The sequence below is a fragment of the Doryrhamphus excisus genome, chromosome 14, assembly GCF_030265055.1.
Source record: "Doryrhamphus excisus isolate RoL2022-K1 chromosome 14, RoL_Dexc_1.0, whole genome shotgun sequence".
NCBI classification, from domain to species: domain Eukaryota; kingdom Metazoa; phylum Chordata; class Actinopteri; order Syngnathiformes; family Syngnathidae; genus Doryrhamphus; species Doryrhamphus excisus.
Window position 1 is genome coordinate 11,261,830 of NC_080479.1, and position 16,857 is coordinate 11,278,686.

Genomic DNA, 16,857 nt, shown 5'->3' on the forward strand with positions numbered 1-16,857 from the left:
GTCATTTAAATGAGTCCATGTTTTACACCTCATTGCAATGTCTATTAATGTATTGCCGTGAATTGAGTGGGCTCCGGGTCGGTAGGGGGTGCTAAGCAATTGAAAAATAGTTATAACCCCAAAAATGGCGATTTGGAAGTCACGTGACTCACTACACGATGAGATCATTATATGCGGAAGTAAATGTGTTTGAACATTCAGCGAGTGTGCAAGTGAGCGTCGATAAGCCAAAACATGTTGGCTGCATTTATCGCCGTTTTACTTGGCACTTTAACGTCTGAAGCTCACTACACAGCAGACTGGAAGAGTCTAGATTCCCGGCCGCTTCCCTCTTGGTACGACGAGGCCAAGGTGGGCATCTTCATCCATTGGGGGGTGTTCTCCGTGCCCGGCTTTAACAGCGAGTGGTTCTGGTGGCACTGGCAAGGTCAAGAACCACCAGACCCCAAGTGTGTGTCATTTATGACGAAAAACTACCCGCCGGGATTCACCTACCCCGAGTTTGCTAGTCATTTTCATGGCCAGTTCTTCAACCCAGAGGAGTGGGCTGACCTATTCAACACTTCCGGAGCAAAGTGAGTGCTCTATAATGTTTGTTTTGCATAACTAGCTTCTCTTAGCCATCGGCAGATTCGTCACTACTTCTTTTAGCTACACAGCTACGCAGTTCATATGTATTATCAAGCTGTCTACTTTTAATTTACAATTCTTTGGAATTTAGAGGCCCACATTTACCAAAAATCATTGGCATATAAACATACATTTAAACCTCGCTGAAACGCTCCCCTGTATGTTCATTATAGGTATGTCGTCTTGACAGCCAAACACCATGAGGGTTTTACCAACTGGGCCTCTCCTTACTCTTGGAACTGGAATTCTGTTGATACCGGTCCCCACAGAGACCTTGTTGGAGATCTGGGGGAGGCAGTGCGCAAGCGGTAGGTCCCCTATGAAACACCTGATGCTTATGGAGCAACCAAACTACAATGAAAGTGCTTCATTTTGAAATATTCCTCCGTAGGTCACTACACTTTGGACTCTATAACTCTTTATATGAGTGGTTCCACCCTCTCTACCTGACTGACAAGCAGAATGGATTCAAAACACAGCACTTTGTACTGCATAAGCTTTTACCAGAGCTTTATAACATGGTTGTAAGGTCAGTAAGTGCTTGCACATGCAGTTTCCATCATAACAGATTCATGGAAAGGTTAACAGTTTCTATCCTGCAGGTACCGACCTGAGGTGATCTGGTCTGATGGGGACTGGGAGGCACCGGACACATACTGGAACTCCACACAGTTCCTAGCCTGGCTCTACAATGACAGTCCTGTTAAGGTATGGTTCCTAATTGCCGTTTTTGTTGGTGTTCATTCATTTAAACGTTGACTTTCTGTTCTAGGATACAGTTGTGACCAATGACAGATGGGGGGCTGGTTGTTCATGTAAACATGGGGGTTACTACAACTGTGATGACAAGTATACTCCAGGCCACCTGCCCGAGCATAAGTGGGAGAAATGCACGTCTGTGGACACGTTGTCTTGGGGCTATCGCCGTGACATGAAGCTGAGTGAGCTGATGGACCTCCCCGCCATCATAGAGGTAATGACACGTGACACAAGGACCACATGCTGTATGTACCTGAGATTTGATAGTTTGAACTGTTTCCTGTTTAGGATCTGGTTCAGACTGTATCCCTGGGAGGTAACTACCTCCTCAATGTGGGGCCTACTCCTGATGGAATGATCCCGGTGGTGTTTGAGGAACGTCTGCGGGGAGTTGGTGCTTGGCTGCAAATCAACGGCGAGGCAATCTACTCTTCCAGACCTTGGCGAGTCCAGATGGAAAATGCTTCGATACCCGTGTGGTAGGTACCTGAATACTGTAGTTTCTTAAATAGTGTGTTTCCTCTTCATGAGGACATTTAAAATAGGATGTGATGCAGTGTCCAGAAAGCAGTTGTTTGTTGTTTTTTTTTTTAGGTATACGTCCAAAGGGGGCAGCATATATGCCACCTTGACGAGTAAACCCCCCAAGCCCACTGTGCAACTTTTGGAACCCAAAACATCAGCAGCCACTAAGGTAAACTCAGTGGACACCCTGGGAACTGGCCGACTGACTTCTAACCGCACATTCTCGACCCTCATCCAGGTCATGTTGTTGGGGTACGCAAAGCCTTTATCCTGGTCGCCAGTCCAGCCCAATGCCGGCCTTAATATTGTCTTACCTGAGCTGCCTTACACACCAGGACAAGCCTGGACCCTCAAACTGGATGGGGTACAGTGAACGGCCAACACCAGAAGGTACAAAGTTAAGAACGTCGAAATGAATGAACTCATTTTAATGTGCACTATAAATGAAATCAGGCAACTCCTATTCCGTTTTTGCTCGGTTGCCTTGGTGACTACGATCTGAATTTTTTTTAATTGGTTGATTATGAATGAAACTTGTTGGCTATTTTTACAATAGAAATAAATGGCAGATTTCCAACCAAATTTTCACTTTTTCCTAACTCGCAGTGGCGATGAACCTAATTCTGATGATGTTCTATTCATTACTATTATTATATTTGAATTGGGGAAAAAAATCTATATCCCCAAAAGGTGCAAAATCCTAATTTCCCCTGACATTAGACTCCTACATCATGCTCCTTCAAGGCTATACTGGAAGCTTTTTGTCACATCTGGTGTGAAGTGGCAAAAACATCCCTACAGTGCTGTCAGTCAGTTTACATTAGGGTGTACTTGTTAGGACAATGCCCACTGCAGAGCACAATTGACTCGAAATGCCAGCTCATTTCCATTTGTCCTTTGTGTTAACATCAATGTAAACCCCTGGAATAGAAGAACTCATCAAAAAGAGAGCAAATAAAGACAAAGGAGACACATCAGCCGCGTTTAACTGGCTAAAATAGCTTTATAGTAATCATATTAATAGTAGTAATAATTATATTAGCCATTAGAAAATGTTTTGACAACAGTGTTACATTCTGTGTTTGGAGGGGGGGTTGGGGGGGAGTAAACCACGTCACAGTGTGCCATCTCTCTGGGCTTTCCTTGGACACAACCGGATCCTTAGAAAACAAATGAGTATGTACACAATGAGAGATATACAACACAAACAAACATGATCCCATACTGCATCTTCAACGCCACGCCTTTTTGTGTTTCTCGTGCATCACCGTTGGAGTTCGGAGACATAATAATAATAATGGTGTTGCTATTGCTATATGCTCCAGTCAAAGAATGTTCCTATGTACAATATGCTGTCTTGGCACTGTATCCAACAGAAGAAGACGTCTGGTGTTAAGGGAGATAACAGAGGTGTTGCTACATTGTATAGTGGACTACACAGAGTCTGTTCTTCCTCCTCTGGATGGAAGTTCGAAATGGAACAAAAAGCTTGAAGCATGTTTGGATCCTCCATCATCCCGACTGTCCATCATGGACCCAAGAGTCTTTGTCCTCCATCCTAGCTGCGCTTTTAAAAAAACAGATTACGCTAGCTATTGTACACAAGACTCAACCTTGACTAGCATTTTATTTCTTTTTTACCCGTCTCTATATATACACACTTATACCGAATGAGAGCGGTGGTAATAATGAACCCCCTTTTTTAATGGCAACAATCATACTATAACTAATAGTCATAATATTGCAGTAACAATATATGTGATATAGAGAAGAGTCCGTTGGCAACTGTATTTACATTATTTTTGTAAACAAAAGAATGGCAGGGTGTTAATTACACAGTAATTGCTCAGTTGTCTGTGATCCACCTCTTTACGATATTAACAGTGTTGATACACACCAGTCAAATACAGTACAACCTCAGCGCTAAAGGCACATCGGAGTTTCAGATGCGCATATCCCTCAGCTGCTCTGAGGGGTCGGAAATACAATAAAATAACAGAATGATGTCAAATCAGAGTGTAAAGTTAAAGTTAAGTATTCATATTAAAATGAAATAAAATGAGCAATAATACAATAAATACTACAAAAATAATGATTGTCTCATTTCTTTGGGGTGTAAAATGCAGTTTAAAAGTAAAATTTATTTTTATATAATTTATAATATTTTTTCCCTTGGCTAAAGTGTATTTTGAGTATGGAAATTAGGTAGTTATAATTAATTTAATATGAAATAGAATTTCTTGGGAAAACAACCAATATTTGCGATATTTGGTTTATTTGCTTACTAATAAAATTAACAATGACATAAAAAATACAGAGGAAATTAATAAAGAAATGTGATCATAAGAAATGAGAAATAATGTTTTATGACAAAATGAATTACACCCCTTTGATATATATATATATATATATATATATATATATACACAGTATATGAATTGAAATAACGTATCAAAACTATTTAAAATTCATTCATTCATCCATTTTCTACTGCTTATCCTCACAAGGGTCGTGGGGATGCTGGAGCCTATCCCAGCTGTCTTCGGGCGAGAGGCGGGGTACACCCTGGACTGGTCGCCAGCCAATCACAGGGCACATATAGACAAACAACCATTCACACTCACATTCATACCTATGGACAATTTGGAGTCGCCAATTAACCTAGCATGTTTTTGGAATGTGGGAGGAAACCGGAGTACCCGGAGAAAACCCACGCATGCACAGGGAGAACATGCAAACTCCACACAGAGATGGCCGAGGGTGAAATTGAACTTGGGTCTCCTAGCTGTGTGGCCTGCGTGCTAACCACTCGTCTGCCGTGCAGCCAATTTAAAATTATACTACTAAAAATAAACAACATTTACTTGTTTTTATTGTCCCCCACTCAGAGCAGCCTCTCAGAAATGTCCCAACTAAAACTCAAATCTGCTGCTACATGCCCCCTCCTCCACTAAATACACGCTGTACTGTACTGCAGTAGATGAGCTCTGTCTGCATCCGCCCTGCCTGTGAGTGTGGTGCAGAAGATGGCTACAAGAGTATCAGGTCAGGAACAGTAGGACATAAAAAAGAAAGCACTGTGTTCCTGTGTGTCCTTGGGGGGGTTTGTGGCGTCATGTAGAGAATCCCCTGAGGACAGAGGCCTGGGTCATGTAAGGCTGAGGTACTCGGGGTTGTCCGTCCGGCTCTGCATGTTGTTGGGGGGGGGGGGGGGGGGGGGGGGGGGTTGTTTTGCACTTTTCCAGAAGTGTTTTGTGTGGTAAAGTCAGTCAGGTGTGTTTGAGTGGCGATATGCAACGTAAAGATTAGTTTCAAAGCCGTTTCCACTACTGTGGATTGATACTGTTTTGAATCCTCGAGATGTCCTTCACAGTGCAGTAAAAGTATAAAAAGCAGGTCTTTGTGCTTTTGTTTGCTGCGCCTCAACCACCACTGCTGCAAAACGAATGAACCACAACGTCTTCACTTTTGAAGGATCTCTGTACAAACATTGTAAAATTCTCATACATACATATATATATTATATATATTATATATCAACCACAACAAAAAGGCTACAAAATTAGCTCTCTTGTCGCCAGGCTCACAAAAACATGCAGTGTCAACAAAAAAAAAGTGAGGGCATGAATACTCAATCACCGTATTGTCAGAAAATGTGATATTCTTCCATGTCTGTACACTTCTTTCTGTAGATATTTATATATACACACTGTAAACTTGGAACAGTAACCCCCACATATAGCTGGCTAGGCACATGTAGTTGGTTTCTAAAGTGGAAATACAGGGAGTGAAAGGCGGATATATCTCCGGAGAATTCTACTTGGCTTTTTTTTTTTTTTTTTACCCTGTGAACCTGACCCAGCATTCACATAATAATAATAATTTTCACGTGTGCTGTGTCTGGATACGCCACACAGCAATAGCATCACACAAGTCTATATAATAATCATCATCCTCATAATAAATACTGTGGTATGTCACATTTGATATATTTTTCATGTACATACACTGTACTCAAGAGTCTATTCATCTAGAAATGTAGATTATATTATAAAATATACATCTCCCGTGAAATAATTGAAATAGTCGCCAAATATTAGGAGGAGGAAAGAAAAAGAAACATGCCGAATTTTGAAGTAGTGATTGTTTTTTTGTCCACACAAACCTTCTACAAAACAGTCATACAAAGTGTTCAAATTGTGTTCTAACTTTTTTTCTTGTTTTGGCAAAATATTAAAATCATGCTACACTAAAGATCCATAAATTACCATAGCGGCTTAATTGCTTCTTTGAAAATTAACTCTTTGGAAGCAATCTTTCCATTTGATTTTCTGACCCCTAATGTGCCGCTGTTGCACGTTTGGGTCCTAGTGGGACCACTTGGTGGCGGTATCGCCTCAGAATGAACCCCCCCCCACAAGAAAAACCCTCCTCTAGTTACTGTCAGTGATGTCAAGGCTCTGATGCTACACTGCAAATGCTCCATTGGGCTAACATGAGTGTGCACATACTTGCTCGTTCCAACAGCCTCGCTGTTGAATGCTAAATGACAGCCACACTGGAAAAAAAATTACTCTGAGAATAATTCCATAGAATTATGATGATCAAGCTGTCATTGAATGAGAATTATGTGGTAGTGTTAAGTAAGTCATAGACTTATGAGAATGAAATCGAGAATCACAGAAGAAAACGTCATCATCCACAACCCTTATGTGAAACATAAGTGTTATTATGATTCTCATAACATGGAATTTTTGAATTATAATATTCTATTAACTATATGACTTTTTTCGAAAAGAGGTCGGACGTAACTCACATAACATCAGGTGTTTTTTCTTTGTAATAATTGTATTGTTTTTACCTGTATATAGTATTTTTATGTAACTTTTATTTCCTGATATAACCATGTTATTCTCAAACTCTTGTGATTGGTGGTTAGGAAAACAAAACAATCCAAAATGAATCAATAAATTAACTGAGGTGAAGGATGCCGGCTGTTGTTGGTGTACCGCAGCGTTAAAGGTCTATAGGACTTCAAGGGCCTCCTTCTTTATCCATACTGGCAGTGTCAGCGTATGGATACATCTTCCTGGAAGTGGCAATTTTTTCCTTGTATGAGTTTTCCCTCCAGGAGTTTGAATACGGAGAGTCTTGTCATCTCCCGTCACGGAGGTTTTGTGCCTGTTGAGCCCTTTATTTTCAGTGATGCTCAAGCCGAACACGCCCGGGCATGCTACTAACTAGTGCGAGAGCCTCAGCGAGTGTTGCTTGTTTGTCGTCAGCAAAACGATAAATAAATAGAAAAAGGCGATATTGATATCTGCTAGCTACTCTACGTTTTCTTTTAGGCCTCAGTGTCAGTAATATGTGCAATTTTCAAGACACACGAATGGCTGTTACTGCTTGAGAACTGAATTTGTAGTCATGGGAAGCGTTTTGAATGAAATGCTGTATTCTAGAGGAAGTGGTTTGCAGAAAGGGTGCAGGGTTGGGTTCAGAGTCGAGTCTGGGCTTCGGGAATGTAGATTTCGATACTGTCTGCACTCTCTGTGGCCGAATTCTGCCTGAAGGAGGCGGTACGCTTGGTTTGCAGCAGCCTCCTCCTTGCCTCTGTCCTCTGACGGTCCCCGAGGTCCAGGGACTTCTCCCTGATAGGTAGGGTGTGTCCCCCAACACGAGGCACTATCAGGCCTCCCGGCCCGCCTCCGATACCTCCGTCCCCGATGCTATCGGCCCTAAGGCACCCGCTCACCCCGCCCGCCGGCTTCTTTGGTAAGGGGGGAGGAAGCTTCTTATCCTCCTAGCCCGGCAAAGGTGACATGAATATGGGTAAACAGATTTTTATGGATGTGGCAAATTGCGTAGGAACAAGGAAGTGACAATGGGTGAAAAACACAAATGGTCAGCGAGATATGATGCAAAAGAAAAAGAGGAAAAGAGAAAAAGTTGTTAGTTCTGATCATGAGGAGCCAGTGAGCACCAATAAACACCTTCAGGTACATTTTCAGCTCAGTTCTTATCGCTCTTATAATGCAAAGTTTTGGAAGACATCTGCGCTACTCTTCTGTACACGGCCACTTTAGCTCTGGGGGGGTGCTGAGGGCAAACCAGGGCCGTCTTGACCCGCGGATCGCTCACCTTCTTTTCAGGGGGGAGCTTCCAACCAGAGTCTTTAAGCCTCTGGAGATCCTGAAACTTGACCCTGACGTCTTCTATGTTGAGCTGGAGGAGGTCCCACAAGCCTGCTAGGTCCTGAGAGGTGGGTTGGGGGTAAGCAGAGGGGTCCTGGGATAGAGGGAGACCAGATGAGGCACATAATGATTGACTAAATATAACTATTGGTTGCAAATATATGAACCGTCGATCTTTTTTTAGTCAAGCTCCTGCAAAGTGGCCACTTTAAAGCCATGCCAGATGAAGCCACCAAAGTGGGATACTGCCGCAAGTGTGTGCACCTTCACACAGTGACAAGGCATGTTAAACAGCGACATTGCAGTGACAATAGGGCGAGAGAACACCCCCATCCGTGTTTTCTTACCGCTGTAATACCACCTCCATTCCATGTTTGTATCATTTATACAAAGCAGTGACTTTGAAAAAAGTGGATAAGTCTTGGTTTTACAGTCAGTGTAAACGTGATGTAACTTTTGCATTTTTACCATTAAAAGTTACATTACAAGTGTTTCACTTATTTTCACACCCGTACGCCAAAATGTTACTGAAACAATTGCCTATACAGTTGTATGCCGGAGACAGTTTGACCCTGGAACAGATCATTTGTATTATTTCCTCTGGGAAGTTGCATCAGCGGCTCACAGCAGGCTGTAATGTGTGCTGTCATGACTTTGAATGCAATCGCATAAACTCACCACACTTTGTTGGCAGAGGCGGAAGAATTGCTGAACCTTCTGAGACATGAGCATCTGGGCGCTGCCAACTGCACTGCGAATCATCTCCAGAACTGGAGAGAAAATGGGGGTGGGGGGGGGGGGTGCGGTGCCGAACACAAAGCAGAGGTTGATGACAGAAGTTGTTTATGTGTTGCATTTGCTTCTGATTTCAAAGGTCACCCTTTCTGCAAACTCACTCTCCTCTGGGAGTTCGTTCTCCTCCGCCTCCCTCTCCATGTTCTGGCACCAGCCCTCCATCCTCTCCACTTCAGTCTGCAGGAGGCGCAGGAAGAATTCGCCGTCTCTCGTGCAGGGGGAAGCTCGGCCCGAGTCGGGGAGGCTGCGGGGGCCCTCAAGGGACGGCGTCCCTGCCCACGCGCGCTCAGATGTGAGGGGGAGCGGGGAGTGGGAACGTGGAGGAAGGTGCTGATGCTGATGTGACCGTGGGTCTCCTGGACACGCCTCAGTGGTGTAGCCACTCTGGATGAAGTCCTGGAATGAGTCACATCCCGTAGGTGTCCCAATACTTTTGCTCATATAGTGCATCTCCATGGCCTGCGCACATACTTCTCTGTAGGCCCACTGTCCTTGTGTATGCACCGTGCGGTGGCACTCTGTGTACTGGCCAGCTGACTCCGGCTCTGACGAGTGCCTTTGGAAGGAGCAGCCAAACTGGAGGCTCTTGTCCTGCGTTGGCACGGCAACACTGAGCCCTGGGAAGCCCTCGGGGTCCAGGTCTGCCTGCACGCTCGCCGTCACGCTGTTGGAGCGCTTGAAACGGGCCCGTCTGCGACACAGGGAAGTCACAGCAGGCCGAGAGTCATCCGGTTACACGGTGCCATTGCACGCGAAAGCCTCTTTAAAATGCCCCCCCCCCTTCATCCCGATAATTTAAGCAGTGACCGTCACGCTGCCATTGCAGTCAATAGTACTCACTCACTAGTGGTAAGTCATCTGGCATATGACACATCAAGTGCGCGTCAAACGACGAGCATTTATGCCATTTGTATTGACGTATACAAAATAAGTCCAATAGTAAAGTCCTTAGCTTTCAGAAAATATGACCTCTGGAAGACTTGAATAGCCTTGGCTGAGACTCCAGCATGTGGCACACTAACAATAGGAGTGCACTTTAATTGCAAACAAAGCAGAAGGTGTTAAAGACTTCAAGCTGTGATGTCTGATGAAATGTTAAATAGAATCCAGTGGCAAAATCAACTAAAGGTGTCTGCGCCCATGGGGGGGCCCCAGACTAAAATAAAGGCTTTTGTAAATTATGCATTAGAAATGATGAAGCTCTTGATGAAGCTACATATTTTGGGACTAAATATAGAATTTGCACTTGTGCAAATGTCACAACATAAGCAAGTCTAAAGTGGTGGAATATATTTAACATTCTATTCATTACCTTTTGTCATCTTCCACCTGGACTCCTATGGAGTGGACCTCTGTCAGAGCTTTGCCCTCTGCGTCTGAATCTGACAGAGTCTCAGAGCTGTCCACCTGCCATACAGGAGAAAAGGCACAATAAAACGCACAGGCTATAAAAGAAGTACAACACAACAACTCACTCATTGACTTAAATATTTTCTTCGTCGCGATTCTTTGCGGTTCCGTTTTTAGTCCAATCATAATTCACCCCTGCTGTTGCTAGGTAAGAAGCAATCATCGGAGGCACCAGGAAGCAGGTGCTGTATATGTAATGACGTCATAGCTACCGAAACGTGAGCAATCAACGCCGACTAAATCGGGTATTTTTCGTGTTTCTTTTCTTTTTTTAAACAACTAATTGCATAGAATATACTGTATATATTTCTATAGTGTGGTCGTCTTTACATGTCGACTTTTCCTGTGTCTATAGCTTCTTCGTAGTGGACACTGTCAGTTTAAAATGACAGGAGCAATATTAATGCCAACTGTTAGCATGAGCCCCTTTGGCAATGACCTGACCTGCACAGATAAACAAGATGAATGGTGAGGATTGTACAGTTCATTTTATGCATACATTTATTATTTATACATGCCATTTGCAGTTTAGAAATGGAGCACTATTCATTCTCATGTGTGCACTCCTATTACCGTTGATTATTTTAAATTGACATTATGTCATGACAGCAGTACGTATTAAGAGGCGGAATAATTAAAACAGACACCAACAAAAGACCTTGCTGGGATATGATAGGCCACCATGAGCTGTAATAATAAAAATGTGATATATATATATATATATATAATTTAAAAAAGTCTGACATGAGTCAGCCAGAAATGTGTGTTTGGTATGCATCATAAGTAAACTCGAAACTGGGGGAATGACAAACACAGCTGCCAGGCCAGACGGCGATGTAATCGCTCATCTCATCTCTCCGCTTGGCAAGAAAGCAACAGAATGATTTCCTAAATGAAGTCTAAGGTCAGTGCATTTGCATTGTACTGTCACGCATGTCATGTTTCCAGTATTTAAACTATGATTTAGTTAGCCAATCTAGTGATAAATGTCACTTTGTTGTAATTGATGTGAGTCAGGAAGGGAGGTATACCTATTTGTTCAGCGGAATAGACGCCATGCCCCAATTAAATAAGAAGGGAAAAACCTACCAACAGTAGTGTCAGAATTGATGTGCCATCTGTAAAGCTGACGTTTACAGTATACGTAAAGTGCTGATATTTTAGTTTTTAAGAGTCCTGGGAAAGTGACATTTATACATTTGAGGGACTTTCTCCTCGTACCTGCACAGCAATGGATGGCCTCCACTTCCTCCCGCCACATCCATCATCCTGCCCTCCAGCTTTACTCAAAACAATGCTGTTCTGAGGCAGTGAGACCGACTTCCCCAGGCTTCCCCCGACGCGACTGTCCCTCTCCCTGGCTGGCCTCGGCGGCCCCTCCAGCAAACTGTCAGCTGAGCTGCTGTGTTTGGCCCTCACACCGACTCCCGGGCCTCCTCCATAGGGCACCAGCTCCCGCGATCCCCTGACCCCCCCGTCCAGGCTCTCTGCCGAGTTACTGTGCTGCCGGGAACGCCCTGGGCCTGTGGCGGTGTAGTAGCCCACTCTGGAGGAGCGTCCCGATGGTCCGTCGGTGCAGCCCAGGTCCACTGAATTACTGTGCTGCTTGGGGCGCATGTGGCTGGCGACGAGCTGTCCACTGCTCTGATAGTAGGCGTCCTGGGTAGACTCTGTGCTGCTCTGGGCACGCACGGATAGCGAAGATTTTGACATGCGAGGTGGGAGCGGGGGAGGAGCACCTTTGCGATAAGGAAAGACTGAAGTGTCAGAAGAGTGGGAGAAAGGAAGACAGAGGCATAGTGGGCTGTTAAGAGAAAAAGGGGTATCATCTCAAAGGGGAGCAGGGATGGATACTTACAAAAGGGACAGACTGGAAGAAGAAAGGGGGAGGAAACATTGCGCAACATTGAAAGGGGTAAAAAATAGAGGGACAAAAAAATAAATGATGTAACAATTTGATGAGAAAAAGAGAATAAATAAGCTTTGTTGCATGCATTTCAGCAAAAGGCAGGAAGTGACTCTTCCCTTAAGCTAGCCAAAGTCTACCTCTTAAGAAGATGAAGCAATTTCCTTAGAGATATTAAAATGACAACTGCTTCCCGCTCCTTAGTCTTCGCCTCCACCTTCACAGCTTTGCTGAACAGATGCACACAGTACACATCTTGCGTGGTTGCAGGTGAAGGTGGGATTGTGTTAGGTGAGGGAGATGACTACTGACACTTCCCAGAGGCTTTAATTCATCTCAGCGGATTTGCTTGGTTTTAGCTTGGAGTTTTCACGAGTGTGTAAACAAATGCACAAAGCAGCCTCTAAAATCCTAAAATCCATCCCAACCCATTTCCACAGGAAAAGTGGCAATAGACAGAATCCATTCTAGGGTCAAACTGGCACACAAACTCACCAGCCCCGCCCTTGATGCTTCCCTGTGGACCTGACATAGAGAAGACGGAGAGACAGTCGTCGTCCTGGGAGCAGCCGGCCTGGATGGCGCGGACGTAGCTGTGGCTCCGTGTGCGGAACACCCCAGGAAGATCCAGGGCCTCGACCGCTTGGGACTCCACCTCTCCGAACATGGTCTCGCACACGGCTTCAAACTGTCTGTTCAGGGTGTCTCCCAACTAAAACAAACAATTAATTCAGTTTTTCGATCTCCAACCAAAACAGTCACACAGTGACTATTACCTGTGAGCTAGTCAGCGAGCGGGTGTAGCTACGGGAGCGGGTGTGGCTCTTGGGGGTGGTTCGGCTGTTGGGGTAGGAGTCTGTACACTGTTTACACGAATACCTAAAGTTAAACAAAACCATCATTAGTATTACTACAATGGTGTCTGTACTAAGCTCTAAAATACCCAGTCAAATAAGTGAGATCATGCGATTTGTTGGATATGTCATCACTATGACTCACATCCGTCTCTAAATATGCAATGACACATTAAATGTCACAGATAAATGTCAAAACTAGCAACAACCAAAAAGACAAACAAACCAGTAGCGGAGTAAACAGATTGCAGTGTGAATGTGTTGTATCGTGATTATGCTAAACAGCGTGTATGCAGCGTTTGACCTTTGATCCATGCTGATGGATCGTCTGAAGGCATCCCTCTGAGCAATCAGGGTGGACTTTGGCGACGCTTTGGGGCTGCTGTCCGAATCGGCGCTGTCGTCATCGCCCATGGCCTTGATGTAGCTGCCACTGCGCATGCGGCGGCAGGGAATCTCCCCTCCGCTGTCTGTGGCGCCGCCACCGCCATATCCGCCACCCCAGTCTTCTGAAGGAACCTGCAACATTGACATTTATGTGAACATCCACAATGAAACTATCAGCGATGAGAAAATACGACATAGTTGTGAGGAGTACAAGCTTGTTGACACACGGCAAGGCTGATGAAAAGTCTTTTTATGGGTTAAGCAGGTCAGATGAGGTATTGGAAATAACAATACTTGTTATTGTTGTAAAAAACTTTTTCCTGTCAGACAGGAAGACAGCCACGTAGAACACGTACATGCTGAGTTCAAGTAAACACACCACCACTAGGGTGATCACAAAAGCACATGCACGGTCTCTAAAGAATGAGACATTATATGCAAAGTCAATTAAATGTTGACCCAACACTTAATTTACTTTGAATTTAATTTTCAACTGTGTTTTCTATGACAGCAAACAACTGTGTAGTCTCTAATTAGCACTTTGTTATTAGCAGTTGTGGCTGCAGGCAACCTCCTAATGTAGTTTCATATAGGGATGTCCTTATCGGCCCAATAGCAGCATAAAAATGTAATATTGGTTGATATTGGTATCAGATTTTTTCCCCAATCATGAAAACTGATATTACAAAAATGTGTTCATTCCACCACAGGAGACATGTCATATTGTACATGTCGGTATCGGAAATTGAGAGTTGGACAATATCTGCAAAAAAGCCAATATCGGACATCCCTAGTTTCATATTAACTGGCATTTGAGGTATCATGAGTGGTCCACATCCAGGGGCTTCATCTACCTCTGCATGTGCTTTAAAATGCTGATGATGTGATGTGACTACAACATTACTCCCTAAAATTACAGCATTCATGGTATGTCAAAGGAATTATTATACATAACACATGTTTCCAGTAACCCCAAAAGTCCATTAGTTTTTGTTTGAAATCCTACTAAATTCCCTTGAGAACGGGCTGCACATGCACATGATCGAGATGGCGCCAGAATGCGACACAGCGACTTACAGAAAGAGAGAAACTCTGACAGCTGGAGAAACACTTGACGTGCCAGAAAGAAAAGAAGCAAGCGTCAGTCGCGTGCTGACAAATAAAACAAAGAGCGGCAGGTAGCCAAGCAAGGCGGACAGACGGACAAAACGTAAAGAGACAGACAGGAGAGGTGGCCAACGCCCATGCGGACGCACGAGGTGATGAAAGAGAGAGGGCAAAGTGAAAAACAAATGAAGAAGAGAGAAGAAACGGGAAAACAGGCGGAGAAGACAGATGGGCAAAGCAATGAGAGTTTGATGAGAAGACAAAAACATACACAGTCAGGAACGAGGACAATGATGAGGCACAGAAACCTGACATAAAGCAAATGAAACAACAATAATTGCATTGTGGAAAAACATACAGGATACATTTCCACTGGAATGAATGTAGAACTGCAGTGCAGCACACTATGCAATATTACACGTTTACATATTACATGTTTTCACTAAACCTTGTGGTGCATTCATGCACATTTTAGTGCAAGTCCAAGATGATTCAGTGTAAAAAGCCACAAAACTTTAACGAAAGCAACAATCTGTAGTCACACACCTACATGGAAATGACACACAAAAGTCAATGCCTGAGGCTTTGGCATCCACCCGAGTGCCCCATTTTTAAGGTCATCACTTAAAATATGTTTGGGTCTAATCTGCCAACCCCTGTGGTCTTTCACTATCGCTTCCCATTCTCTCATCCTGCTCTTCCCTGCTTCTTTTGCTTTGCCCCTGTGACAACCATCACCTTTATCTCTTTTCAGTCCCTAAGCTTGGATTCCTATCTTTTCACCCCCGGTATGTTTCCCTATCATTGTTGCTGCCACTTTATAGTTCTTTCCATGTCACTTTTTTATCATTCCTTATCTATCAGACACAGGCATTTTATGATCAACACATGATGGGCATTTGATGACATTTTTACATTATTTATTACTCACCGAATGTTTGAATGCGTCAATGACAATTTTGTACTGGGCAAAAATATAATTATTTTTAAATGGACACAACACAACACGAGCTGCAGCTGTGAGACGCTGTCTCACTCTTTATGGTGTACTCTTCTTCAGCAGGTATCAGCAGCTGTGTGTCGGACAGACGGCACCTTCAGTTCTGACCCCACTCAAGGTCGTTCACGCTATAAACATGCCTCGCACCTCATGGCGGCGCAGCAAGGAAAGAGCACGGACAAGAATGCAAGGTGATGGACAATTTTTTCGCGACCCACTCAAAACAGCTCTTTGACCCACAAGTTGAGAATCACTTGGCTATGCAACAACAAAATGTTAGTCAGTTCCATTTTACAAACTGAAGTCACAGGCTGGTTTTAAGTCATGCACAGGCCAGATTTGGACTGCAGGCCGCCAGCTGAATTGCCCTTTAATAAAGCATGATTAATGTTATTATGCCTGATGACAGGGCTTTGAGAGGCAGTGGCAGTGGGACGCCAACGTGGAGATATTAAAATCTGAGTGCCGGAATTGTTAAGTTGAAATGAATTCTGATGGTGACACATTTGGAGAATACCTTTCATTCCACTTGCATGAACACAATAGAAGATTAACTCTCTCAAACTGTGGTTAAAAATTACAAAAACATTTGGTCTCTCCATCCTGTCAAATGTGTAATATAAATAAAGCTCTGTTGTTACAATTACCAAGGCACCAAATTAGAGCTGATGCTTTGCCTTAAGGAAGCTGCTCAGAAGCCATGCATCAATGTGTCAGACTTCACAGGCCCATCGAAACACACACTCACTTTCTCTCTTTCGCTCTCTCTCTCTCTCTCACACACACACACACACACACACACACACACACACACACGCGCTTTGTATCTGCAGACCTCAGCTGTGGCTAAAGGATGAAAGTTGGCGAAACACCAAGGACTTCTGTGGCTACCTGCTGTTTTTGTAGCAGTGCTTCTGCAGCGACACAGCGGGGGACTTGTGAGTACTCGATACATGCGTGTGTGCGTGTGCCTTCATGTCAATCAGAATTTGAAGTGCACAAAACGAGTGAAAGAAGCACTGGAAAAAAAAGTGAGAGACAATCAGTTTGGCATGTAATCTTAAGTGTGTTCATTTACTGAAGACTATTTTTGCAAAATCAGGTGTAGAAGGCAATTACAGGGCACCATGTCCATGTAAGACATGATGCACAGGATGTTGACATATTTGGCCCACCGGTGGGAAGATAAAGAGCCTTATGACATCACGTAGTGGACCTCAGGCCCAGCAGGGAGTGTTCTATAACCAGCAAGTGACGCACACGCTCTGTGGTGGGGAGCGGCATCAGAAAGAG

General features: G+C 43.9%; 2 protein-coding genes across 2 annotated transcripts in view; one reads left to right on the forward strand and one right to left on the reverse strand.

The window, feature by feature from the left end:
• The first annotated feature begins 157 nt into the window (after positions 1–157).
• Positions 158–2,957, forward strand: LOC131101335 (tissue alpha-L-fucosidase-like). Its single transcript, XM_058046311.1, has 8 exons — positions 158–575; positions 804–938; positions 1,022–1,159; positions 1,233–1,338; positions 1,403–1,603; positions 1,678–1,868; positions 1,984–2,083; positions 2,153–2,957. Exons 1-8 carry the CDS (start codon positions 235–237, stop codon positions 2,285–2,287), a joined length of 1,347 nt encoding a protein of 448 aa, XP_057902294.1. The 5' UTR covers positions 158–234; the 3' UTR covers positions 2,288–2,957.
• The window catches only part of dlgap3 (discs, large (Drosophila) homolog-associated protein 3), a 70,249-nt gene continuing 55,245 nt past the window's right edge, over positions 1,854–16,857 (reverse strand). The window contains exons 4-13 of the mRNA XM_058046308.1: positions 13,375–13,589; positions 12,993–13,095; positions 12,712–12,928; positions 11,532–12,067; positions 10,213–10,307; positions 9,372–9,591; positions 9,002–9,296; positions 8,784–8,875; positions 8,053–8,199; positions 1,854–7,714 (exon numbers count right to left, since the gene is read on the reverse strand). Coding sequence (XP_057902291.1) covers positions 7,409–7,714; positions 8,053–8,199; positions 8,784–8,875; positions 9,002–9,296; positions 9,372–9,591; positions 10,213–10,307; positions 11,532–12,067; positions 12,712–12,928; positions 12,993–13,095; positions 13,375–13,589 — 2,226 coding nt within the window. The 3' untranslated portion in view covers positions 1,854–7,408. The remainder of the gene's footprint in view (positions 7,715–8,052; positions 8,200–8,783; positions 8,876–9,001; positions 9,297–9,371; positions 9,592–10,212; positions 10,308–11,531; positions 12,068–12,711; positions 12,929–12,992; positions 13,096–13,374; positions 13,590–16,857) is intronic.

Excerpts from the sequence above, each read along its gene's own strand:
- LOC131101335 (XM_058046311.1), top strand. The coding sequence starts at position 235 with ATGTTGGCTGCATTTATCGCCGTTTTACTTGGCACTTTAACGTCTGAA. Across the intron at positions 576-803 it reads TTCAACACTTCCGGAGCAAA|GTATGTCGTCTTGACAGCCA; the intron begins GTGAGTGCTCTA and ends TGTTCATTATAG. Across the intron at positions 1,339-1,402 it reads ACAATGACAGTCCTGTTAAG|GATACAGTTGTGACCAATGA; the intron begins GTATGGTTCCTA and ends TTTCTGTTCTAG.